Below are 21136 nucleotides of genomic sequence, written 5' to 3' on the forward strand. Positions count from 1 at the left end.
CGCAACATGGTCACCTTACTTCAAGAAGGGGGAGGGGGGTTGGTGAGGAGGAGCAGTGGCGGGGGGGGGGGGGGGGGGGTTCGCTGGGGTGTCCCTCAGTCAAGTGAACGTTTCAAACTCAGGGCTCGCGTTCCCAGCACACCTATCTACTTAAAATAAAGGAACAGTAAGCAGTCTCACAACACCAGGTTAAAGTCCAACAGGTTTACTTGAAATCACGAGCTTTCGGAGCACTGCTTCATCAGGTGAGTGGAGAGTTGGGTTCACAAACACCTGTTGGAGCAACGCTCTGAAAGCTCGTGATTCCAGATACACCTGTTGGACTTTAACCTGGTGTTGTGAGACTTCTTACTGTGTTTACCCCAGTCCAACGCCGGCATCTCCACCTCATGGCTAAAATAACGGTAGCAATTAATTTTGTCTCCCTGCGTCTGTGAAGAAATGATTTTCAGGTGATCATGAGGAAAGAACCATGGGTCTTGTTCCCGTGGTTGGCGAGGAGCTCTGCAGGCTTTATCTTTGAATGAGCAGACGTCGACTCCTGGGTGTTTCCGGGCCTATGTGTTTCAGGCTGAGTAACCAAGAGAACTCACTCATCATTCTCTTGTCTCAATCTTCTAGGAAATTTCAACATCATCGCAAGTAACAGGGAAAGCAGAGAGAGGTTCGAGGCCCTCAGATTCACACTGCGTGGTAAGTTATTTGGTCCTGTTCTCTTTACATAGCGGGAGCTCTGTTCCCAGGGGCTCTCTTGGACTGACAGTCCTCTCCAGCCTTCTTTCCTGCCTTTGGAAAAGTTTCACATGTAGTACTTCCCCATCCATCATCCATTTCCCTCCGCTCTTCCCTCCAACGCACGCACGTTTCCCACGCCAAGGGCCTCTCTGCAGGTTGGGGTGACTCAGTGAAGTGGCAGGAACGGCACTTCGTCACGCCTGCTGCCTTGGGCCTCAATGACTTGGGGCAGGAATTTTCCTGTGGGATTCTGACCCCACTATCAAGCTGAAATGTGGGTTGGAAGCCCACATGTAGAAAACACACAGGGTGGCACAGTGGTTAGCACTGCTGCCTCACAGTGCCAGGGATCCGGGTTCGATTCCCAGCTTGGGTCACTGTGCGGAGTTTGCACGTTCTCCCCGTGTCTGCGTGGGTTTCCACCAGGTGCTCCAGTTCCCTCCCACAGTCTGAAAGCCGTGCTGGTTAGGTGCATTGGCCATGCTAAATTCTCCCTCAGTGTACCCGAACAGGCGCCGGAGTGTGGTGACTAGGGGATTTTCACAGTAACTTCATTGCAGTGTTAATGTAAGCCTACTTGTGACACTAATAAATAAACTAAACTAACACGTGCTTATTGTGATTTTCAATGGAGTGGCTAATAATAATAATGTCCGGAGGGCTGATTTGCAGTCCAAGTAAGGTGGGGGCGGGTGGGCTCTTGAAACTGGAGGGTCTTCCCGCTTGAAAGCAGCAGCAGGATGTAACGAGGATGAGGGAGGGAGAGGACACCTCAAAATGGAGGTGGCCCCTTCCTCAACAATAATAAAAATTGCTTTTGAAGACAAGCCACCACTGGGGAGGGAGGCCAGGAACTCCACTCCTCCCTCACCCCCCATTTGCCAACAGAAGTTCACCTCCAAGCGGTTTAAAGTTTATTTATTTATTAGTCACAAGTAGGCTTACATTAACACTGCAGTGAGGTTACTGTGAAAATCCCCTAGTCGCCACACTCCGGCGCCTGTTCGGGTACACTGAGGGAGAATTTAGCACGGCCAATGCATCTAACCAGCACATCTTTCAGACTGTGGGAGGAAACCGGAGCACCCGGAGGAAACCCACGCAGACACGGGGAGAACGTGCAGACTCCACACCGACAGTGACCCAAGCGAGGAATCGAACCCGGGTCCCTGGTGCTGTGCGGCAGCAGTGCTAACCACTGTGCCACCGGTTTAACTGGCCTCCACCACCTGTGGGAACCTGGAGCTGGGGAACAAGTCCGCCATGTTGAGGTGCTATTTCTAACGCCTCCGCTCCCCTTTCTGATCCTGGCCCCCCCCCCTCAACGTGGAGAGTGAAAACCAAGAATTTAAAGACAATAAGTGAAGCAGCATGGGTTAGACCCATCATTGGTTACATCCTCCAACAGCCCAGCCTCCGACTATATCCCACCCTGTAAAGAATATTTACACTGAATCTTACTTTTGTTTTAAAAAATATTTAAATTGCAGAATGATCCCCAGAAGATCAGCCGGAGGAAAAAGAAGAAGAGGATCAAAGGGAAAAAGGTTTGTTCAGTTTATTTTCCCTCCCTTGTCTCAAAGTTATTGTGCAGTGTGATGCGCGACAATCAAGCACGAGGTACAAGGCTTCAGCGATTGAAGGCTTTTATTGACAAACAATGGAACTATTTAAACACGAGTACACCATTCCAGACTGGAGGGGTCCCGCCTGAGCAGAGGGTCTTATACCTCTCCCAGGAGGCGGGGCCCGACCGGGATGTGCCATAACAGCATCCACCACACGTATATTAATCCCACAGTGTAAACACCCTAGCCCAACAACAACATTATAACAACCCCACAGTGTCAACACCCTAACCCAACAGCAACATTGGAATAACCCCACAGTGGTAACCAACGATGGTTCACCACACAGTGTTGGGTACATCTTGAAGGGAACCAATTGGCCCCAGTAGACCATTCCTTATATGTGACTGGAATCAGTGGGTGGAATTCTCGAATCCCACCCGCGGTGGGTTTGGTGGTGGGCGTGAGCAGAGAATAAAGCGGGAGTGAAACCCGCTGGCGCGAAAACACATTGCAATTCTCCCAATGGAAGGCCAATGGAGGGTTATTCTTCCCACTGGCTGGTGGCGTGAACGCCATTAGTACTCATTTTGATTTGATTTATTATTGTCACATTGTCACGGGCGGCACGGTAGCACAGTGGTTAGCACCGCTGCTTCACAGCTCCAGGGACCTGGGTTCGAATCCCGGCTTGGGTCACTGTCTGTGTGGAGTTTTGATGTGGAGATGCTGGCGTTGGACTGGGGTGAACACAGTAAGAGTTTTAACAACACCAGGTTAAAGTCCAACAGGTTTATTTGGTAGCAAACACTATTAGCTTTCGGAGCGCTGTTCCTTCGTTTCCACTCCATCTGACGAAGGAGCAGCGCTCCGAAAGCTAATGGTGTTTGCTACCAAATAAACCTGTTGGACTTTAACCTGGTGTTGTTAAAACTCTTACTGTGCGGAGTTTGCACATTCTCCTTGTGTCTGCGTGGGTTTCCTCCGGGTGCTCCGGTTTCCTCCCACAGTCCAAAGATGTGCGGGCTAGGTTGATTGGCCATTCTAAATTGCCCCTTAGTGTCCTGGGATGCATAGGTTAGAGGGATTAGTGGGTAAATATGTCGGGATATGGGGATAGGGCCTGGGTGGGATTGTGGTTGGTGCGGACTCGATGGGCCGAATGGCCTCTTTCTGCACTGTAGGATTCTAAGATTCTATGTATTGGGATACAGTGAAATCAAAACAAGAGCGCACTGCTCAAATTCTACCTCTCGGTGAGTTTTAGCATGCTTTTTAATACAATATTTGATTTGATTTATTGTTGTCACATGTATCAGTACTCAGTGAAAAGTATTGTTTCTTGCGCGCTGTACAGACAAAGCATACCGTTCATAGAGGAGGAAAGGAGAGAGTGCAGAATGTAGCATTACAGTCATAGCTAGGGTGTAGAGAAAGATCAACTTAATGTGAGGTATTTGCATCATCTGCATCTCATGAATGTTTGTTAAAAACAGCTGGTGGCTGGCATCCCGTCAGGTATTGCAATCTTGCGCCACGCCAATGGGAAATTATGCCAGTCTAAAATCCGGCTGATAAAGGGTGGTGTGCCTAAGGCGGACCTCATCTCGCCAGAGACTTCGAGGTGAGTGCCACGCTGCCACAGTGCTGTGCTGCTCCTTGGTGTGCTGTACACCACTGTGCCGGGACAGACCAATTCCTGCCCTCCGCTCCCATGCCAAGCTGGTCTTCGTGGACAGCAGTGTGCTGCTGAACCCAGGCACCCGCCAGTCTCACCGAGCAACACCTAGGGTCGGGGTGTACAGGGGTCTACTTCCCCGCCCTGGTGCCACATGCCAGTGTCTCTCTGGACAGCACTGTGCTGCGGCACTGTACTGTGGACAGTTCTGGTCACCCTATTATAGAAAGGATATTATTAAACTAGAAGGAATGCAGAAAGGATTTACCAGGATGCTACCAGGACTTGATGGTTTGAGTTATCAGGAGAGGCTGGATAGACTGAGACTTTTTTTCCCTGGAGTGTAGGAGGCTCAGGGGTGATCTTATAGAGGACTATAAAATAATGAGGGGCACAGATCAGCTAGATAGCCAACATCTTTTCCCAAAGGTAGGGGAATCTAAAACCAGAGGGCATAGGTTTAAGGTGAGAGGGGAGAGATACAAAAGGGACGATTCCAGAGGTAGTAGTGGAGGCGGGTACAGTTTTGTCTTTTATAAAGCATTTAGACAGTTACATGGGTAAGATGGGTGTTGAGGGATATGGGCCAAATGTGGGCAATTGGGACTAGCTTAGTGGTTAAAAACTGGGCGGCATGGACAAGTTGGGCCGAAAGGCCTGTTTCCGTGCCGTAAACCTCTATGACTCATGCATCCACCGCAACAAAGGCCCAGAGGTTGACCAGGGGTGGAGTGCGAGGTGGGGATAGGGGTGAGGGGGCTGATGGAGACAATGGGGGCAATGTGGAAGGAGACAATGCAAGGAGGTGAGGGAAGGACGGGGGCTCACAATGGCACACAGAGGGGCGAGGAGGTGGATGAGGATGATGAACAATGGAAAGTCGAGGGAAGACCGAGGGGAGGGAAGCTCGACCCCGACAAGGCTGCATGGGAAAGAGGTTGAAGGGATACCACATTGTTTACTGGAAGGGGGTGGATGAAGACTCCAGACGTGGTGGGTAGAGGCCCAAGTGTTATTAAACTGGAGAGAATGCAGAAGAGATTTACAAGAATGTTGCCAGGACTCAAGGGACCGAGTTATCAGGAGAGATTGGACAGGTGAGGACTTTTTTCCTTGGAGTGTAGGAGACTGAGGGGTGATCTTATAGAGGTGTGTAAGATCATCAGAGGCATGGATAGGGCGAATGCGCAGAGTCTTTTTCCCAGGGTTGGGGAATTGAGAACTAGAGGGCACAGGTTTAAGTTAAACATAGAACATAGAACAGTACAGCACAGAACAGGCCCTTCGGCCCACGATGTTGTGCCGAGCTTTATCTGAAACCAAGATCAAGCTATCCCACTCCCTATCATCCTGGTGTGCTCCATGTGCCTATCCAATAACCGCTTAAATGTTCCTAAAGTGTCTGACTCCACTATCACTGCAGGCAGTCCATTCCACACCCCAACCACTCTCTACGTAAAGAACCTACCTCTGATATCCTTCCTATATCTCCCACCATCAACCCTATAGTTATGCCCCTTTGTAATAGCTCCATCCACCCGAGGAAATAGTCTTTGAACGTTCACTCTATCTATCCCCTTCATCATTTTATAAACCTCTATTAAGTCTCCCCTCAGCCTCCTCTGCTCCAGAGGGAACAGCCCTAGCTCCCTCAACCTTTCCTCATAAGACCTACCCTCCAAACCAGGCAGCATCCTGGTAAATCTCCTCTGCACTCTTTCCAGCGCTTCCACATCCTTCTTATAGTGAGGTGACTAGAACTGCACACAATATTCCAAATGTGGTCTCACCAAGGTCCTGTACAGTTGCAGCATAACCCCACGGCTCTTAAACTCCAACCCCAGGGGGTTGGAGTTTAAGAGGGGAAAGAATTAATGGGAACCTGAGGAGTAACTTTTTTACACAGAGGGTGGTATGTATGTGGAATGAGATGCTGAAGGAAGTGGTTGAGGCGGGGACACTGATAACATTTAAAAGGCATTTGGACAGATGCATGGATGGGAAGGATTTAGAGGGATATGGGCCAAAAGCAGGCAAATGGGGTTAGCTTAGATGGGCTTTTTTGGTGGGCATGGACCAGTTTGGGCCGAAGAGCCTGTGTCCGTGCCGTAGATTCTATGATTCTAGAAATGGGGCACGGACACTTCACAGGTGATGGGCTTAGGGGAGGGTGGTTGAATCGAGGAATGGGCTTTCTCTCAAGGCTTCTAGCCTTTTCCCTCTGGGTTGCTGACGTTCTGCACAGTCTGGTGAAAACAGGGAGAATTCTGCCCAGTGAGTGCAGCAGACAAGCCATTCCAACAACAACTTGCATTTATATAGCATCTTGAACACAGTAAGGTGTCTTATTGGAGCTTTATCAATCAGAATTTGGTGCCAAACCAGGTCAGGAGGCATCAGGGCAAATGACCAAAATCTTGGTCAAGGAGGTAGGATTTAAGGTTCGGCTTGGAAGAAGGAGAGAAGGGTTTATGGAAGGTATTCTAAAGTTAAAGTTTATTTATTAGTCACAAGTAAGGCTTACATTAACACTGCAATGAAGTTACTGTGAAATTCCCCTAGTTGTCACATTCTGGCACCTGTTTGGGTCAATGCACCTAACCAGCGCGTCTTTCAGACTGGGGGGAAACCGGAGCACCCGGAGGAAACCCACGCAGACACAGGGCGAAAGTGCAGACTCCACACAGATAGTGACCCAAGCCGGGAATCGAACCCGGGTCCCTGGTGCTGTGAGGCAGCAGTGCTAACCACTGTGCCGCCTCTAGAACATATCCTAAAGCATAGGGCCTCACTGCTGAAGGCACGGTCAGTACTGGAAAGAGGCAGTGTGCCTCCGAGGAACAGAAATTCAAAATTACATTCTGTATTATTGCTTTCATGGTGTAAAATGAACCAGTGGTCTTTCTTTTCACCCACCCTCCACCCTCAATTGTGTTTCCCAGAAGTCCATGCATCCGGTTGAGAACGTCAATGAAAAGGATGTGGAGAGCACGGCAGATGAGGACAGGTACACTAATGGGCCTTTGTGGTCAAGATGGGCCTTTGTGGTCAAGATTAGATATGGTTTAAAGGCGATTCTCTGTACGATTGTCAGACCTAAATCAACAAAAGGATCATGTCTTCTATACCCCTGAACTCACACAAACCCAAGAGTATGGATATAGAAGAAATCAGATAAAGGGTAGGCCATACAGTTTCTTGAACCTGCTCCACCATTCAGTAAGTTCATGGTTGATTATCTGCCATAAATCCAATTTCTTCCCTGTTCCCATGATTCCCTTGGTATCCCGGAGCAACGGTTGCAGGCTCTGTTGCTATGAGGTAGGTAGTGCTTCAACCAGCGGGGAGCTGCTTGAGAGGAGTATGACGCACTAAACCTCCCATTTTAAAGTTAAAGTTTATTTATTAGTGTCACAAGTAGGCTTACATTAACACTGCAATGAAATTACTGTGAAAATCCCCGAGTCGCCACACTCCGGCACCTGTTCGGGTACACTGAGGGAGAATTTAGCATGGCCGATGCAGCTAACCGGCACGTCTTTCAGACTGTGGGAGGAAACCGGAGCACCCGGAGGAAACCCACGCAGACACGGGGAGAACGTGCAGACTCCGCACAGACAGTGACCCAAGCCGGGAATTGAACCCGGGTCCTTGGCGCTGTGAGGCAGCAGTGCTAACCACTGTGCTGCCCCGGCACCATTTGTCCTCCTTGTTCTGCCCACAGGCAAGAGCAAGGCTTCAATTCTCCAACACTTCCCCCATCCCCACCGGCCAGCCTTCTGTAGAGCACATGGCCAAAATGGGGAACAAAGGCTTGTGGCCATTAGCTTCTAACTCGCGTAGAGGACTGGAACTCCAGTGCTTTGACAGACCAGCACATTACACACTGTTTACAAAACCACCCGTAACATTACTGCCAAGCGGCGAGCCACCTCTAACCAAAAAAACCAACCTACTCCCCACTCCCACCAGCCACAAATCACTCGTATTTATCAACCTGCAGTTAGCAGTCATTGTCCTTTCTGCCCCTTCCTCTATCGACTTGGTTTTTGAGAGCAAGTGAGATATTTAAGAGATTTGACTGCAGACAACGCCACAAAATCCTGTCAGCTCAAAGCAGTGACACTTTGTCTGTCCCTCGGATTATTTTGCTTCTGGAGTTCCTGTTGTCCTGGAAAGTGTGAGATAAAGGGAAAGTCGTCCTAACCCCAGATGACGATAGGCTGCTCTCCCCTTTGTGGGAGAGAACTAACTGGTGGTGATTTAACCTGAGATTCACACCTCAGGCAGGGGCAAGGTTGAGAAGGCCAGGTCTTCATGGACAACCTCAGCCGGCACGGGATTTGAACCCACGCTATAGATATCGCTCTGCATCACTAACCAGCTGTCCAACCAACTGAGCTAAACCCGATCCCGTCTGGCAATTGTGACAGAGAAGTGGCCAACAACTCTTGGAATGGCTTTCCTCTCTCATCTCTTTACTTTTTAATATTGGAATCCCTACAGTACAGAAGGAGGCCGTTTGGCCCATCGAGCCTGCACCGACAACGATCCCACCCAGGTCCTGTCCCCGTAACCCCACGTATTTACCCTATTCTTTCATGGGACCTGGGCATTGCTGGCTATAGGCCAGCAGTGTGGGTCTACCTAAACCACAGGGACTGCAGCGGCTCAAGAGCTCACCACCACCTTCTCAAGGACAATTAGAGATGGGCAATGAATGCTGACCTAGCCAGTGATGCCCACATGCTGTAAATTAATTATAAAAAGAACATATTTCCCATCGCTAACTGCCCTTGAGAAGGCAGTGGGAAGCCATCTTCTTCAATACAACTGAATGGTTTGCTGGGCCATTTCAGAGGACAGTTAAGCATCAAACATGTTGCTGCACATCTAGAGTTACAGATAGACCAGACCGGTTAAGGATGGCGGATTTCCTTCCCCAATGGACTTCAGTGAACCAGATGGGTGTTTACAACAAACCTTCCCAGCTACCAGACCTGGTACTACCTTTTTATTCCAACTTCTTCCCAGGGTGGAAGAGTCAATTACTAGGGGGCACAGGTTTAAGGTGCGAGGGGCAAGGTTTAAAGGAGATGTACGAGGCAAGTTTTTTACACAGAGGGTGGTGGGTGCCTGGAACTCGTTGCCGGGGGGAGTGGAAGCAGATACGATAGTGACATTTAAGGGACGTCTTGACAAATACATGATGGGTTGGGAATAGAGGGATACGGACCCCCGGAAGGGTAGGGGATTTTAGTTCAGCGGGGCAGCATGGTCGGTGCAGGCTTGGAGGGCCGAATGGCCTGTTCCTGTGCTGTAATTTTCTTTGTTGTTGCTCTTTATTTAATTAACTCAATTTGAATTCTCCGCCTGCTCTGTGGTGGGATTTGAACTCATTCCAACACATTCAAAACCCACCCGCTTAAACAGCATTCAAATTGGGCTGTGATCTGGCTGTAGATTACAAGTCCCGTAACATATCACCATGCACCTCCTTCAGGGACCAATGGTGACCATAGACTTCCATTGGATTGAGCCATGGGCGGCACGGTAGCGCAGTGGTTAGCACTGCTGCTTCACAGCTCCAGGGTCCCGGGTTCGATTCCCGGCTCGGTTCACTGTCTGTGTGGAGTTTGCATATTCTCCTCGTGTCTGCGTGGGTTTCCTCCGGGTGCTCCGGTTTCCTCCCACAGTCCAAAGATGTGCGGGTTAGGTTGATTGGCCAGGTTAAAAATTGCCCCTTAGAATCCTGAGATGTGTAGGTTAGAGGGATTAGCGGGTAAATATGTGGGGGTAGGGCCTGGGTGGGATTGTGGTCAGTGCAGACTCGATGGGCCGAATGGCCTCCTTCTGCACTGTAGGGTTTCTATGATTCTATGATTATGCTTGGCAAGGCATTGAGAAGGCTGGGCCTTCATGAATAACCTCAGCTGGTATGGGAATCGAACTCAGGCTGTCGGTGTCGCTCTGCATCATGAACCAGCCTTCCAGCCAACTGAGCTAAACCCAACACTGCCAACGGCAGTATTTTGCCATTGCCTTCTGCAGCATGGCTAACAAGGGAACTCTCCCACTCTTACCGCCTGCCATCAGGCATATTAGAAGCATTTACAGGCCGATAAATCAACCTGTCTGGCCATGTTATGAACGCACCTTCTTTGGCCCTCAAATCTCGAAATGGGACTTCGACCAGGAACGTCTGGTCCAGAGGTAGGGGGAAGACACTACCCACTGCACCATAAGACCTCCAATCACTGTGCCACCATCCTGTTCGCCTTTATTTTACACCCCTGTCTGAAAATGTCGCAGCTGTTATTAAAAGTGTCTTCTGTTCATTGACAGGGAGGAGGACATTCCACAGACAATGCAACAGGAAACCAGGGAGAAAAATGAGGTAGGAATGCAACAATGCAATGGGATTATTTGGATAGTTCCAGCAAGGAGCCAGAACAGGCATGAAAGGCTGAGTGGCCTCCTTAAATGCTGTGTCATTCTGACTCTGACTGTAATAGGCAGGAAAAGACCCTACGGATTATCTAATCCGTCTGTAATAACTCCACGGAGGCGAAAGTCCCGTCACCAAGTTACTTTATTTACACCATACATCTGTACACAGCCAGCTCTCCAGTTGCTCCCTGCTGAATGCAGGCTGAGAGTCTGACACACCCGCTTTAAATAGGGAGCATGAGGCTCCCTGATTTAACCATCAATTAAGACTCAACAACGTAGTTCATACTCTAGCAAGCCAACCTCATTAGCCTGGCTGAAGTCATCACACCGTCCTACACAATAGACACACATGACACCCCACCCAAAACTATATGAGCACCCAGGAGAGGTGAAAAACTAGGTTAAAAACTCAGGTCAATTATTTTTGGGAGGTGGGGGTGGCGGAGGAGGGTTGCATTCCAGTCCGACCCCAATCCCTGGACAATCAAAGCTACTTCCGGAGATCACTCTGCTCTTGGTCATTGTGTGCAGTATCTGCCTTTTTGTGATGTCCGCCCAAACCAGGATCTATCCTGCTGGTGAGAAATTCCCCGGGGTGAAACTGGCTGGGGTTCCCACTCCCGATCACTGGATCCCCCTGGGATACCCATGCCTGATATGGGTGCTGGAAATCACCTGGGAAACTACCCCAGCAAGAGTTGGGACCTTGGGGATGAAGAGAGCGAGTGGAAGAAAGTGAGTGAGAAAGGGACAAAAAGTGTTCATTCCCCCACCCTCATTTTATGAAGAATCTTGCTGAAATTCCATCATCTCATAGGAACACAAGAATTAGGAGCTACTTGACCCCTCCAGCCTGTGATGCCATTCAGTGCGGTCATGGCTGATGTTCTACCTGTACTCTACTTTCTCACCCACTCCCCATGTCCCTAGGCTCCCAAACAAACTCTATTCATCTCTGTGGCACGGCGGCACAGTGGTTAGCACTGCTGCCTCACAACGTCAGGGACCCAGATTCAATTCCGGCCTCGGGTCACTGTGTGGAGTCTGCACGTTCTCCCCGTGTCTATGTGGGTTTCCTCCGGGTGCTCCGGTTTCCTCCCACAGTCCAAAGATGTGTGGGTTAGGTTCATTGGCCGTGCTAAATAGACCCTAGCGTCAGGGGATTGCAGGGTAAAAATGTGGGGTTATGGGAATAGGATTCTATGCCATAGTGGGATTCGAACCTGGGTCCCCAGAACATTAGCTGAGTTGCTGGACTAATAGTCTAGCGATAATACCATTGGGCCATCGCCTCCCCAGGGGAACACTCTGACCTTGACAATACGCAGTACCTGCCTTTATTTAACCTCTGCCACGGCCAGACGCCATCAAACACTCAGGAATTATTCGGGGAGAATGTTTCCCCTCCTGTTTCCTGAAGTAAGATGACCAAAGCTTCACACACTGCTCCAGGTGCTGTCTCACCAGTGCCCGGTACAGTTGTGGCAACCAGGGTGCAGAAAGCTGGTCCATACCCCGGGAGAACCGAGACAGAGTGGCGACCCTATCATTAACCGTGCTGGCGACAGCTAACCCAGAGCGTTAAAGCTGGAAACTTCCTGAGTAGCTCGGCAACTCACAGTTTAACCTTTGCGGAGACCTTTGCTTGTTTGGCGGGATGAGAACAGGGTTGTGATGAAATGTGTTTCTCAGTTTGCAGAGTTGGAGGCTGCAGTGCAAAGGTGGCAGCTGCTGTGCGAGGAGAAGGAAGCACAATATGAACAGCTGGTGAAACAGCAGGGGAAGACACAGGACAGTTACAAGGTCAGTGCGGGAGATAAGGAAACTGCTTCCCAAGGCACCAGAGAGGCCCATTTTGTACAGACATGTTTACTTTGTCTTTCAACCAACATCATTTCTAAACGCCCCATAGAATCCCTACAGTGCAGAAGGAGGCCATTTGGCCCATCGAGTCTGCACCGACCGCAATCCCACCCAGGCCCTATTCCCCTAACCACACATATTTACCCTGCTAATACCCCCCGACACTAGGGTCAATTTCGCATGGCCAATCCAGCTAACCCGCACATCTTTGGACTTTGGGAGGAAACCGGAGGAAACCCACGCAGACACGGGGAGAATGTGCAAACTCCACACAGACAGTGACCAGAGGCCGGAATTGAACCCGGGTCCCTAGCGCTGTGACGCAGCAGTGCTAACCCACTGTGCCACCGTGCCGCCCTCATTCTCACCTTTGGGTTGGGCACATTGCAGTCCCCGGGATTCAACACTTAGTTCAGAAGCTTTAGATTGCGACCTTTCTTCTCCATTTAAACCCATTGTAAAAATATCCCATATATATGTGAACGCAGTGTTACCCACCCTGCCTCCCCCTTCCCACACCAGTCCTTTGTTCTTAAAGTTGCTACTTTTTGTTGCAATCTCTCACAGCTACACCCTAATGTCTAACACACTCTTTCCCCCTCTTCGAACGAACTCGAAACGTTAACCCTGCTTTCTCTCCATACGGATGCTGCCAGACTTGGGGCGACAGGGTGGCACAGTGGTTAGATATGGTTAAATATGAGAGGTTGCGGGGATAGGGCCTGGGTGGGATTGTAGTCGGTGCAGGCTCGATGGGCTGAATGGCCACCTTCTGCACTGTAGGGATTCTATGATTCTGTGACCTGCTGGCTTTCCAGCATCCGCTGTTCCTGTGTCACTTTAAACGGTTTCCCCGAGTCGTGATCCTAGTGCCATTTGGAGGAATTTACTGTGTGCAAACTGGCTGCTGTGTTTCCCTCATTACAATAGTGCCTGCTCGTCAAAAACAAATTCTTAACTGGCTGTAAAACACTTTTTGGGGTGGCCAGGGACCATGAGAGGTGCTGTGTGAATCGAAATTTGGAATAGAGGTTGGTCGATCAGCTCCTTGAGTCTTTCCAAGCATTCAGTTAAGTCATGGCTGATCTTTATCTTAGTTCTATTTTATCCGCCTTGATTCCATATCCCTTGTCTAATTTTAAAAAACTGTAAAATCCCGCCCGAGGTCAACGAACCTTCCCGTTGTCCGCCCCTCGCCCGTTCTGATTCCCGTGGCAGGCGGGGCGGTAAAATTGCGGCCATTATCTCTGGTTTGAAATTTCCGATTGACCCAAAGCCTCTGCAGCTTTTTGGTCGGGAGAGATTTTGGGATTTCCACCACCTTTTGTGCAAGGGATTACTTTTCGAAATGGAAGTCTTATTCTCTTTCAGAAAGTGCGTTTTAAGATGTTCCGTTTTTCCATAATTTTAACAGTAACATTGAAACAGTTCCTTCACTGTCGCCGGGTGAAAATTCAGGAATTCCTTCCCTAACAGCACTGCGGGTGTACCTACACCACACGGACTGCAGCGGTTCAAGAGAGTGGCTCAGTGCCACCTCCTCAAGGGGCAATCAGGGACGGGCATTAATCGCTGGCCCAGCCAGCGACACCCACATCCCGCGAAGGAATATGTAAAAGGCAGCAACGTTGCTGGTTGTATTTAGGAAAGGTCAGACACTTTAGGAACATTTAAGCGGTTATTGGATAGGCACATGGAGCACACCAGGATGTTAGGGAGTGGGATAGCTTGATCTTGGTTTCAGATAAAGCTCGGCACAACATCGAGGGCCGAAGGGCCTGTTCTGTGCTGTACTGTTCTATGTTCTATGTCAGCTTCTACTCTGTCCGACCTCTGAACTTTGATGAAGATGGGGAAATCTGCACTGTATTGTACAGGAGGAAAAATGGAAATACCCCACGGTGCCAGCAGTGATACAAGGCACCGACCAGGGTGTAGGTGAGGAAACCAGGCATTCTGTAAGCTTTGTGACTACGGTTCAGGACACTGCCTGAGATACTTGCGGTGACACGGTGGCACAATGGTTCGCAGAGTTGCCTCACAGCGCCAGGGACCCGGGTTCAATTCCTGGCATAGGTCATTTGTCTGTGCAGCGTCTGCACGTTCTCCCCGTGTCTGCGTGGGTTTCCTCCGGGTGCTCCGGTGTCCTCCTATAGTCTGAAAGACGTGCTGATTAGGTGCATTGGTCATGCCAAATTCTCCCTCAGTGTACCCGAACAGGCACCAGAGTGTGGTGACTAGGGGATTTTCACAGGAACTTCATTGCAGTGTTGATGTAAGCCTACTTGTGACACTAATAAATAAACTTTCAACTTTATTTGTGCCAATTAGTTTGAGGAAGCAGCAACAGTGGAAGCGCAGGGTGAATTTCGAGGTGTGGCCTGGTGTGACAGGATAAAAAGAAACAAAAGTTGCGGCGGGATTTTCTACGTGCCCCCATGGCATGTTTTCTGGCGGCGGAGGCAGCTTACCATTGGCTGCTGGCGGGATCTTCCTGTCCCGCCGATGTCTGTGGTGTTTTGCGTGGCTTTCCCATCACACCATGAGGGAGGGGTGGGTGTGGGGGGATTGCCTTCGGCCAGACTAATAGATGGGCCTACAGGATGGACTAATCCAACAATTTGTGGTTGCTCGTGTCGACCTTCTGGCTTTGCGTTCTGTGATGCCCAACATGTTTGGAGATTAGTTTTTGGGTAGTTGGACCTGGGTCAGTGACCACAATTGGTGGCTCATCTCACTGGTGGAGTGACCTTGAGATCAGGCTGGGCACATTCAGCACCTGGAGGATTGGGTATCGGTGGAAGAGCCACTCTTGGTTGGTTTGCCTGCTGCCAGGTTTTTCACTATTCATTTGTGGGACATGGGTGTCGCTGGCTGGCCAGAATTTATTTATGTTAGACTTTAACCTGGTGGTGTGAGACTTCTTACTGTGTTTACCCCAGTCCAACGCCGGCATCTCCACATCACAGCATTTATTGCTCATCCCTAGTTGCCTTCGGAGAGCAGTTGAGAGTCAACCATATTGCTGTGGCTCTAGAGTCACGTGTAGGCCAGACCGGGTAAGGACGGCAGATTTCCTTCCCTAAAGGACATTAGTGAACCAGATGGGGTTTTTCCGACCATCGACAATGGTTTCATGGTCATCAGTAGATTCTTAATTCCAGATATTTTTTATTGAATTCAAATTCCACCATCTGCCGTGGCGGGATTCGAACCCGGGTCCCCAGAACATTAGCTGAGTTTCTGGATTAATAGTCTAGTGATCTTATCTCCAGGCCATCGCCTCTCCATAGTAGTGGATTTCAGGGTAGCATCGGCAAAGATCTCAAGTCAGCTCATTGCCTTGGTGCAGGATAAAAAGAAAAAGATTTGGGATTTTACCGGCAGGCCCGCCTCAATTCCGGGGGCAGGTGAGGCTTGGAGAATGGCATTCTCCGTTGGCCTTGGGCAGGATCGTACGAACCTCGGGCGGACGTGCTGATAAAATTCCAGCCTAGGGCGGGATGTTCCACGTGCCCCCACGGCATGTTTTCCAGCAGCGGAGGCAGCTTGCCGTTGGCGGGTTTTCCTGTCCCGCCGATGGCTATGGTGCTTTGCGTGGCTTGCCCATCACACCATGGGGGAGGGGTGGGGGGGGGGGGGGGGGGGGGGAATCGCCTTCGGCCAGATCCGCCAGCCGGATGAGTCAGACTATCCTGCCCTTCAATTTACACCACGCTCTTCAAAGCTACACAGCCACTGAAGTATTTTCTGAGCTGGAGTCGCTGGTATAATGCAGGAAACATGGCAGCCAATTTGTGCAGAGTAAGGTCCCACAAACAGCAATGTGATAATAATCTGACAATCTTTTTGTGAGGCATTGATTGAGGGCTAAATATTTGCCAAGAAACCAGGAATAACTCCCCTGATCCTCTTTGAAAATAGTGCCAGGGAATCTTCTGTATCCACCGTCACAAGTGGATTGGGTCCTCGGTTTCATATCTCCATCTGAAGGGCAGCATCTCCAGCAGTGCAGCACTCCCTCAGCACTGCACTGTAGTGTCAGCCATGATGTTGCTTTGTGCTTAAGCCCTGGAATGGGACTTGAACCCAGAATCTTCTGACTCAGAGACGAGAGTGGCACCAACGGAGATGGGAGAAGGAGAATCCCTTCGAATAAAATGCTTGGGAGTGGGGTCCATCTCCTAGTTGTAATGAACAGGACGGCAGCTTCTTTCAGTTTTGTGGGAAGGGAGGGTGCTTTTAAAGTTTATTTATTCGTATCACAAGTAGGCTTACATTAACACTGCAATGAAGCTGCTGTGAAAATCCCCTAGTCTCCACACTCCGATGCCCTGTTCGGTTACACCGAGGGAGAATTTAACATGTCCGATGCACCTAACCAACACGTCTTTCGGACTGTGGGAGGAAGCCGGAGCACCCGGAGGAAACCCAGGCAGACACAAGGGAGAAAGTGCAGACTCCGCACTAAGGCAATGACTCAAGCCGGGATTCGAACCCGGGTCTGTGGCACTGTGAGGCAGCAGTGCCAACCACTGTGCCACCGTGCCGCCCTGGGATGGGGGAATGAAGAGAAATGGAAGTTCGGCTGCTGTGTCGGTCCGAGATTAGCCGTTAAATTATTTGGCATTTGTTATCTTCTTCCAGCACCAAACAGCGGAGCTGCAGAGGCTGAAACAGGAAATGGAAAATGAACGGAAGGTATACCAGAATGACAAGAAAGCTCTTCAAAACCAGATCAAAAGTTTTCAAGATGCACTCCAGAGCAAAGAAGAGCTGGTCAAGAAGTAAGAAGGGTTTCACCACCCCATCCCCACCCCTGTTCATTGAGTACCCAGGCATCAGATATGTGAACACTTAATGTGCCAGGCTCGATACTGCGCTAGATGTTGTGTTCGTCGGCTGAATTGTCTTTTGTGTTTTAAAATTTGATTTGGGAAGGAGCCAGAGGTGTGACTGGGATATTTTTATTTTTATGTAGGTCTGAGAAACAGATCCGGGCCCAAGAGCAGGAGCTGGAAAACCAGAAGAAACATTCCCAGGGGGAACAGTGAGTGCCGGCTTTCCTACGTTGCAGCTGTGACTAACCATCTCATTGGCCGGGGTTCTCCGACCTCATCGGCGGCGGTGATTCTCCGGTCCCGCTGCAGGGATTTTGGCTGAGCGCCAAGCTCTCCGTTCCTGCTGGCAGCGGGATGGACGGGACCGGAGAATCCCGGCCGTCGTCTATGAAGCGCTTTGTGACACCCTTGAATCATAGAGCTGCGAATCAGAGACGGTCTTGATTCACGCTGCTCTTTTTACACTACTCTGTGCCCTTGGATGCCAGTGCCCTCCCCTCTGCCATCCCATTACTATTGCTTGTCAGTGCCAGTCGGGACCACGGCTGCCGTTGCCGACTGCCTGCCACTTTGCCATTCCAGCACTGTCACCTGCTTTTGAATTTCCTCAGGGAATACAGATGTTTTGAACTGTTTCTGACCTGGAGAATATGTGCGTGCAGATGTATGTGTGCGTGTGTGTAAGTACATCTTTCGCACTGCCTCCTGTACTGAACTGACAGGATGAACAGGTTGTTCTGTAATTACGATGTCTGGAACTATTCTTCAACAAGCAAGGGGGCTAAAGAGCAGCGGATTTGAGATCAGGACTTGATGCAGGCCAGTGGCTGATGGGAAGCGGTATTTGAGGGGCATGGACAGGGTGGAGAGGGAGCATTAGTTGAAGGGTCAGTTATGAGGGGACAGAAGTGACGGGTGGGAGGTTTAGGGGGGGATTTCAGGAAAACTATTTTACCCAGAGGGTGGTGAGGGTCTGGAATGCACTGCCTGGGAGGGTGGTGGAGGCGGGGTGCCTCCCATCCTTTAAAGGTACCTGGATGAGTAATTGGCACATCATAACATTCAAGGCTATGGACCAAGTGCTGGCAAGTGGGATTAGCTGGGCAGGTCAGGGCCTTTCATGTGTTGGTGCAGACTCGATGGGCCGAAGGGCCTCTTCTGCACTGTAGCATTCTGTGATTCTGCTCCAGTTTCCACTTGTTGGAATCTGGAGGTTTTGGAATCAGTTAACCTTTTAACTCCTTTATTCTCCAGTTCTGAAATGATAACTCTTGTTGGTGACAGTGGTTATACTTTATTCAGTGTAAGAAAGACTTGACACTTGCTAATGCTGGATAGCTGTTTCCCTGGAACTGCTCCCTGGCCCATGTCCCATGTACCGTCACACCAGATGATACATAGCATCCAGAATTCTCTAGCCATTCACACCCACCCATTCCCCCCCCCCCCCCCCCCCCCCCCCCCCCCCCCCCCCCTGCCAGCGAGGACAGGGAATTTGGTGCTCAGCCAAATCTCCGCTCATTGCAGCAGGACTGGACAATCCCGCTGGCGTGAATGGCAGGAGAATCCCGCCCAATGTCTCTGCAACCTCTATGCTCGGGAATTCTCTTTTGCAGAGCAAAGACGATGGTGATTAATTTAACACTGTCATTGCCTCGCTACTAATTGAATGGCCCCATTACAAAATGTGTCGTTGATCCATCTGCCTGCTTAAGCTAGGTCAGCCTTTTGATATCTCTGATCTCCTACACTCCGATTCCAATCAGCATTTCAAAGCAAGGTGCCAACATAGCCAGTCTGAATATCTAAGTTAATTAGGTTAATCAGCAAGAAAACCAGATGTCGGGATTTACCGAGAGTTTTATATTCAGTGAGCTGCCCTCAATTTTTCATAGAATCCTTGCAGAGCACAAGGTTCGATGGGCCATTTGGCCCATCGAACCTGCACCGACAATAATCCCACCCAGGCCCTATCCCCGTAACCCCGCGCATTTACCTTCCTAGTTTCCCTGACACTAAGGGGCAATTGAGCATGGCCAATCAACCTAACCCGCACATCTTTGGACTGTGGGAGGAAACCGGAGCACCCGGGGGAAACCCATGCAGACACGGGGAGAACGTGCAGACTCCGCATAGACAGTGACCCAAGCCGGGAATCGAACCCGGGTCCCTGGCCGCTGTGAGGCAGCAGAGCTAACCACTGTGCCACCGTGCTGCCTTCTTCTTGAGTTCTCTGCCCAAAGGCAGGTCAATCCCGCAGCACCACAACCCCTACCTTGGTTTGAACCAAGGAGGCAGATCTCGATTCCATCCCAACAGAACGGGGATCGAACCCCGTGTTGACACTAATCTGATTCACATTGACTGTCCAGCCAACCAGCCCCAAAGGTGTCTACACTTTTGCTTACATGTTGTATGTCAGAAGCTATGGATAGTGTTGGTAGAGGCTCCATGGCTGACCAGGAATCTCCCCCCACTCTTACCGCCTGCCATTGGCCTATGTTGAAATCACAAGTTGGCGCTGAACCAGTTTGGCCACAACTCCCTTGGCCATCAATTCCTGGGGTGGGGTTTGAACCCAGAGCTCCCGGCTCAGAATCAGGGACACTACCCACTGCGCCGAAAGGCCTCCCGCATGCAATAAAAGATTTTATATTAAAAGTAGCATGCTGTATCAAACATGGAAGCGTTTCAGGAATTCAGCTTATTTTATAGAATCCCCACAGTGCAGAAGGAGGCCATTCAGCCCATCGAGCCTGCATTAACAACCATCCCACCCAGGCCCTATCCCCGTAACCCCACGTATTTACCCTGCTAGTCCCCCTGACACTGAAGGTCAATTTTAGCATGGCCAATCAAACTAACCTGTTCATCTTTGGACTGTGGGAGGAAACTGGAGCACCCGGAGGAAACCCACGCAGGCACGGGGAGAATGTGCAAACTCCACACAGACAGTGACCTGAGGCTGGAATTGAATCTGGGCCCCTGACGCTGTGAGACAACAGTGCTAACCACTGTGCCACCCTGCCGCCATTTGCAAATGAACTCAATCACATTGTTAGTTTTAAATCAATTAGCCGTGTTAGTAGAATTTAAGTATAATAAATAGCTGTTGTGATGTTCTTTGTGCAGGGAACAGTGGACGCAAGAGAAGACTCGGCTGGAGAAACAATCAGCAAAGAGCAAAGATGAATTCATCGAAGCCATGAGGAGAGCAATGGCTGCCGAGGTAACGGCCTGTCATGGTCAGTCAATTCCATTAACTTCAGTGGAGCATTAACTTTGCTACAACCCTTTGACTCTCTGTCCACACTTTCCAGGAGTCTGATGGGATATTCTCCCTTAGCCTGGGTGAGTACAGCTCCATCAACACCCAAGATGCCTAACACCATCCAAGACAAAGCAGCCCACCTGATTGGCACCCCAATGACTACCTTCAACCTCTCGCGCTCTCCTTGTTGGATTGGTTGAGAACTGTGGTTCTGAGCCAATCAGGCCAAAAATGCCCCTGGTTCCGCGCTGGCCTGTACAGAACACAGCAGCCCATGACTGGCACTCCACACACACATCACCTTCACTCCCTCCACCAGTGACACACCTGGCAGCCGTGTGCACCACCCACAAAATGCACCGCAACAACTCGCCAAGGCTCCTTCAAAAGCAAGTTCCAAACCCGCAACCTCTTACCACCTAGAAGGACAAGGGCAGCAGTCTCATGGGAACACCCGCACTTGGAGACCCCCCTCCAAGTCATTCACCATCCTGACTTGGAACCAGGTCACCATTCCTTCACTGTTGCCGGGTCAAAATCCTGGAACTACCTCTCTAACAGCACACTGTGGGTGTTCCTACACCACATGGACTCTAGTGGTTCAAGAAGACACTTCACCACCACCTTCCCAGGGGCAATTAGGGATGGGCAATAGATGCTGGCCTAGCCAACATCACCGAATAAAAAATAAGTTTTAAAAAATTGCTGGATAGAAGTGACTGAGGTT

The 21136-nt window shown here is 50.1% G+C and overlaps 1 protein-coding gene across 1 annotated transcript in view; it reads left to right on the forward strand.

The window, feature by feature from the left end:
- Positions 1-21136, forward strand: part of LOC144479997 (E3 ubiquitin-protein ligase DZIP3-like) — a 57828-nt gene that overhangs the window by 21943 nt on the left and 14749 nt on the right. The window contains exons 10-17 of the mRNA XM_078199149.1: positions 622-693; positions 2226-2282; positions 6924-6988; positions 10327-10378; positions 12127-12237; positions 16945-17084; positions 17279-17347; positions 20271-20367. Of these exons, the coding sequence (XP_078055275.1) occupies positions 622-693; positions 2226-2282; positions 6924-6988; positions 10327-10378; positions 12127-12237; positions 16945-17084; positions 17279-17347; positions 20271-20367 (663 nt within the window). The remainder of the gene's footprint in view (positions 1-621; positions 694-2225; positions 2283-6923; positions 6989-10326; positions 10379-12126; positions 12238-16944; positions 17085-17278; positions 17348-20270; positions 20368-21136) is intronic.

This window comes from Mustelus asterias, chromosome 27 (assembly GCF_964213995.1).
Source record: "Mustelus asterias chromosome 27, sMusAst1.hap1.1, whole genome shotgun sequence".
Lineage (NCBI taxonomy): Eukaryota > Metazoa > Chordata > Chondrichthyes > Carcharhiniformes > Triakidae > Mustelus > Mustelus asterias.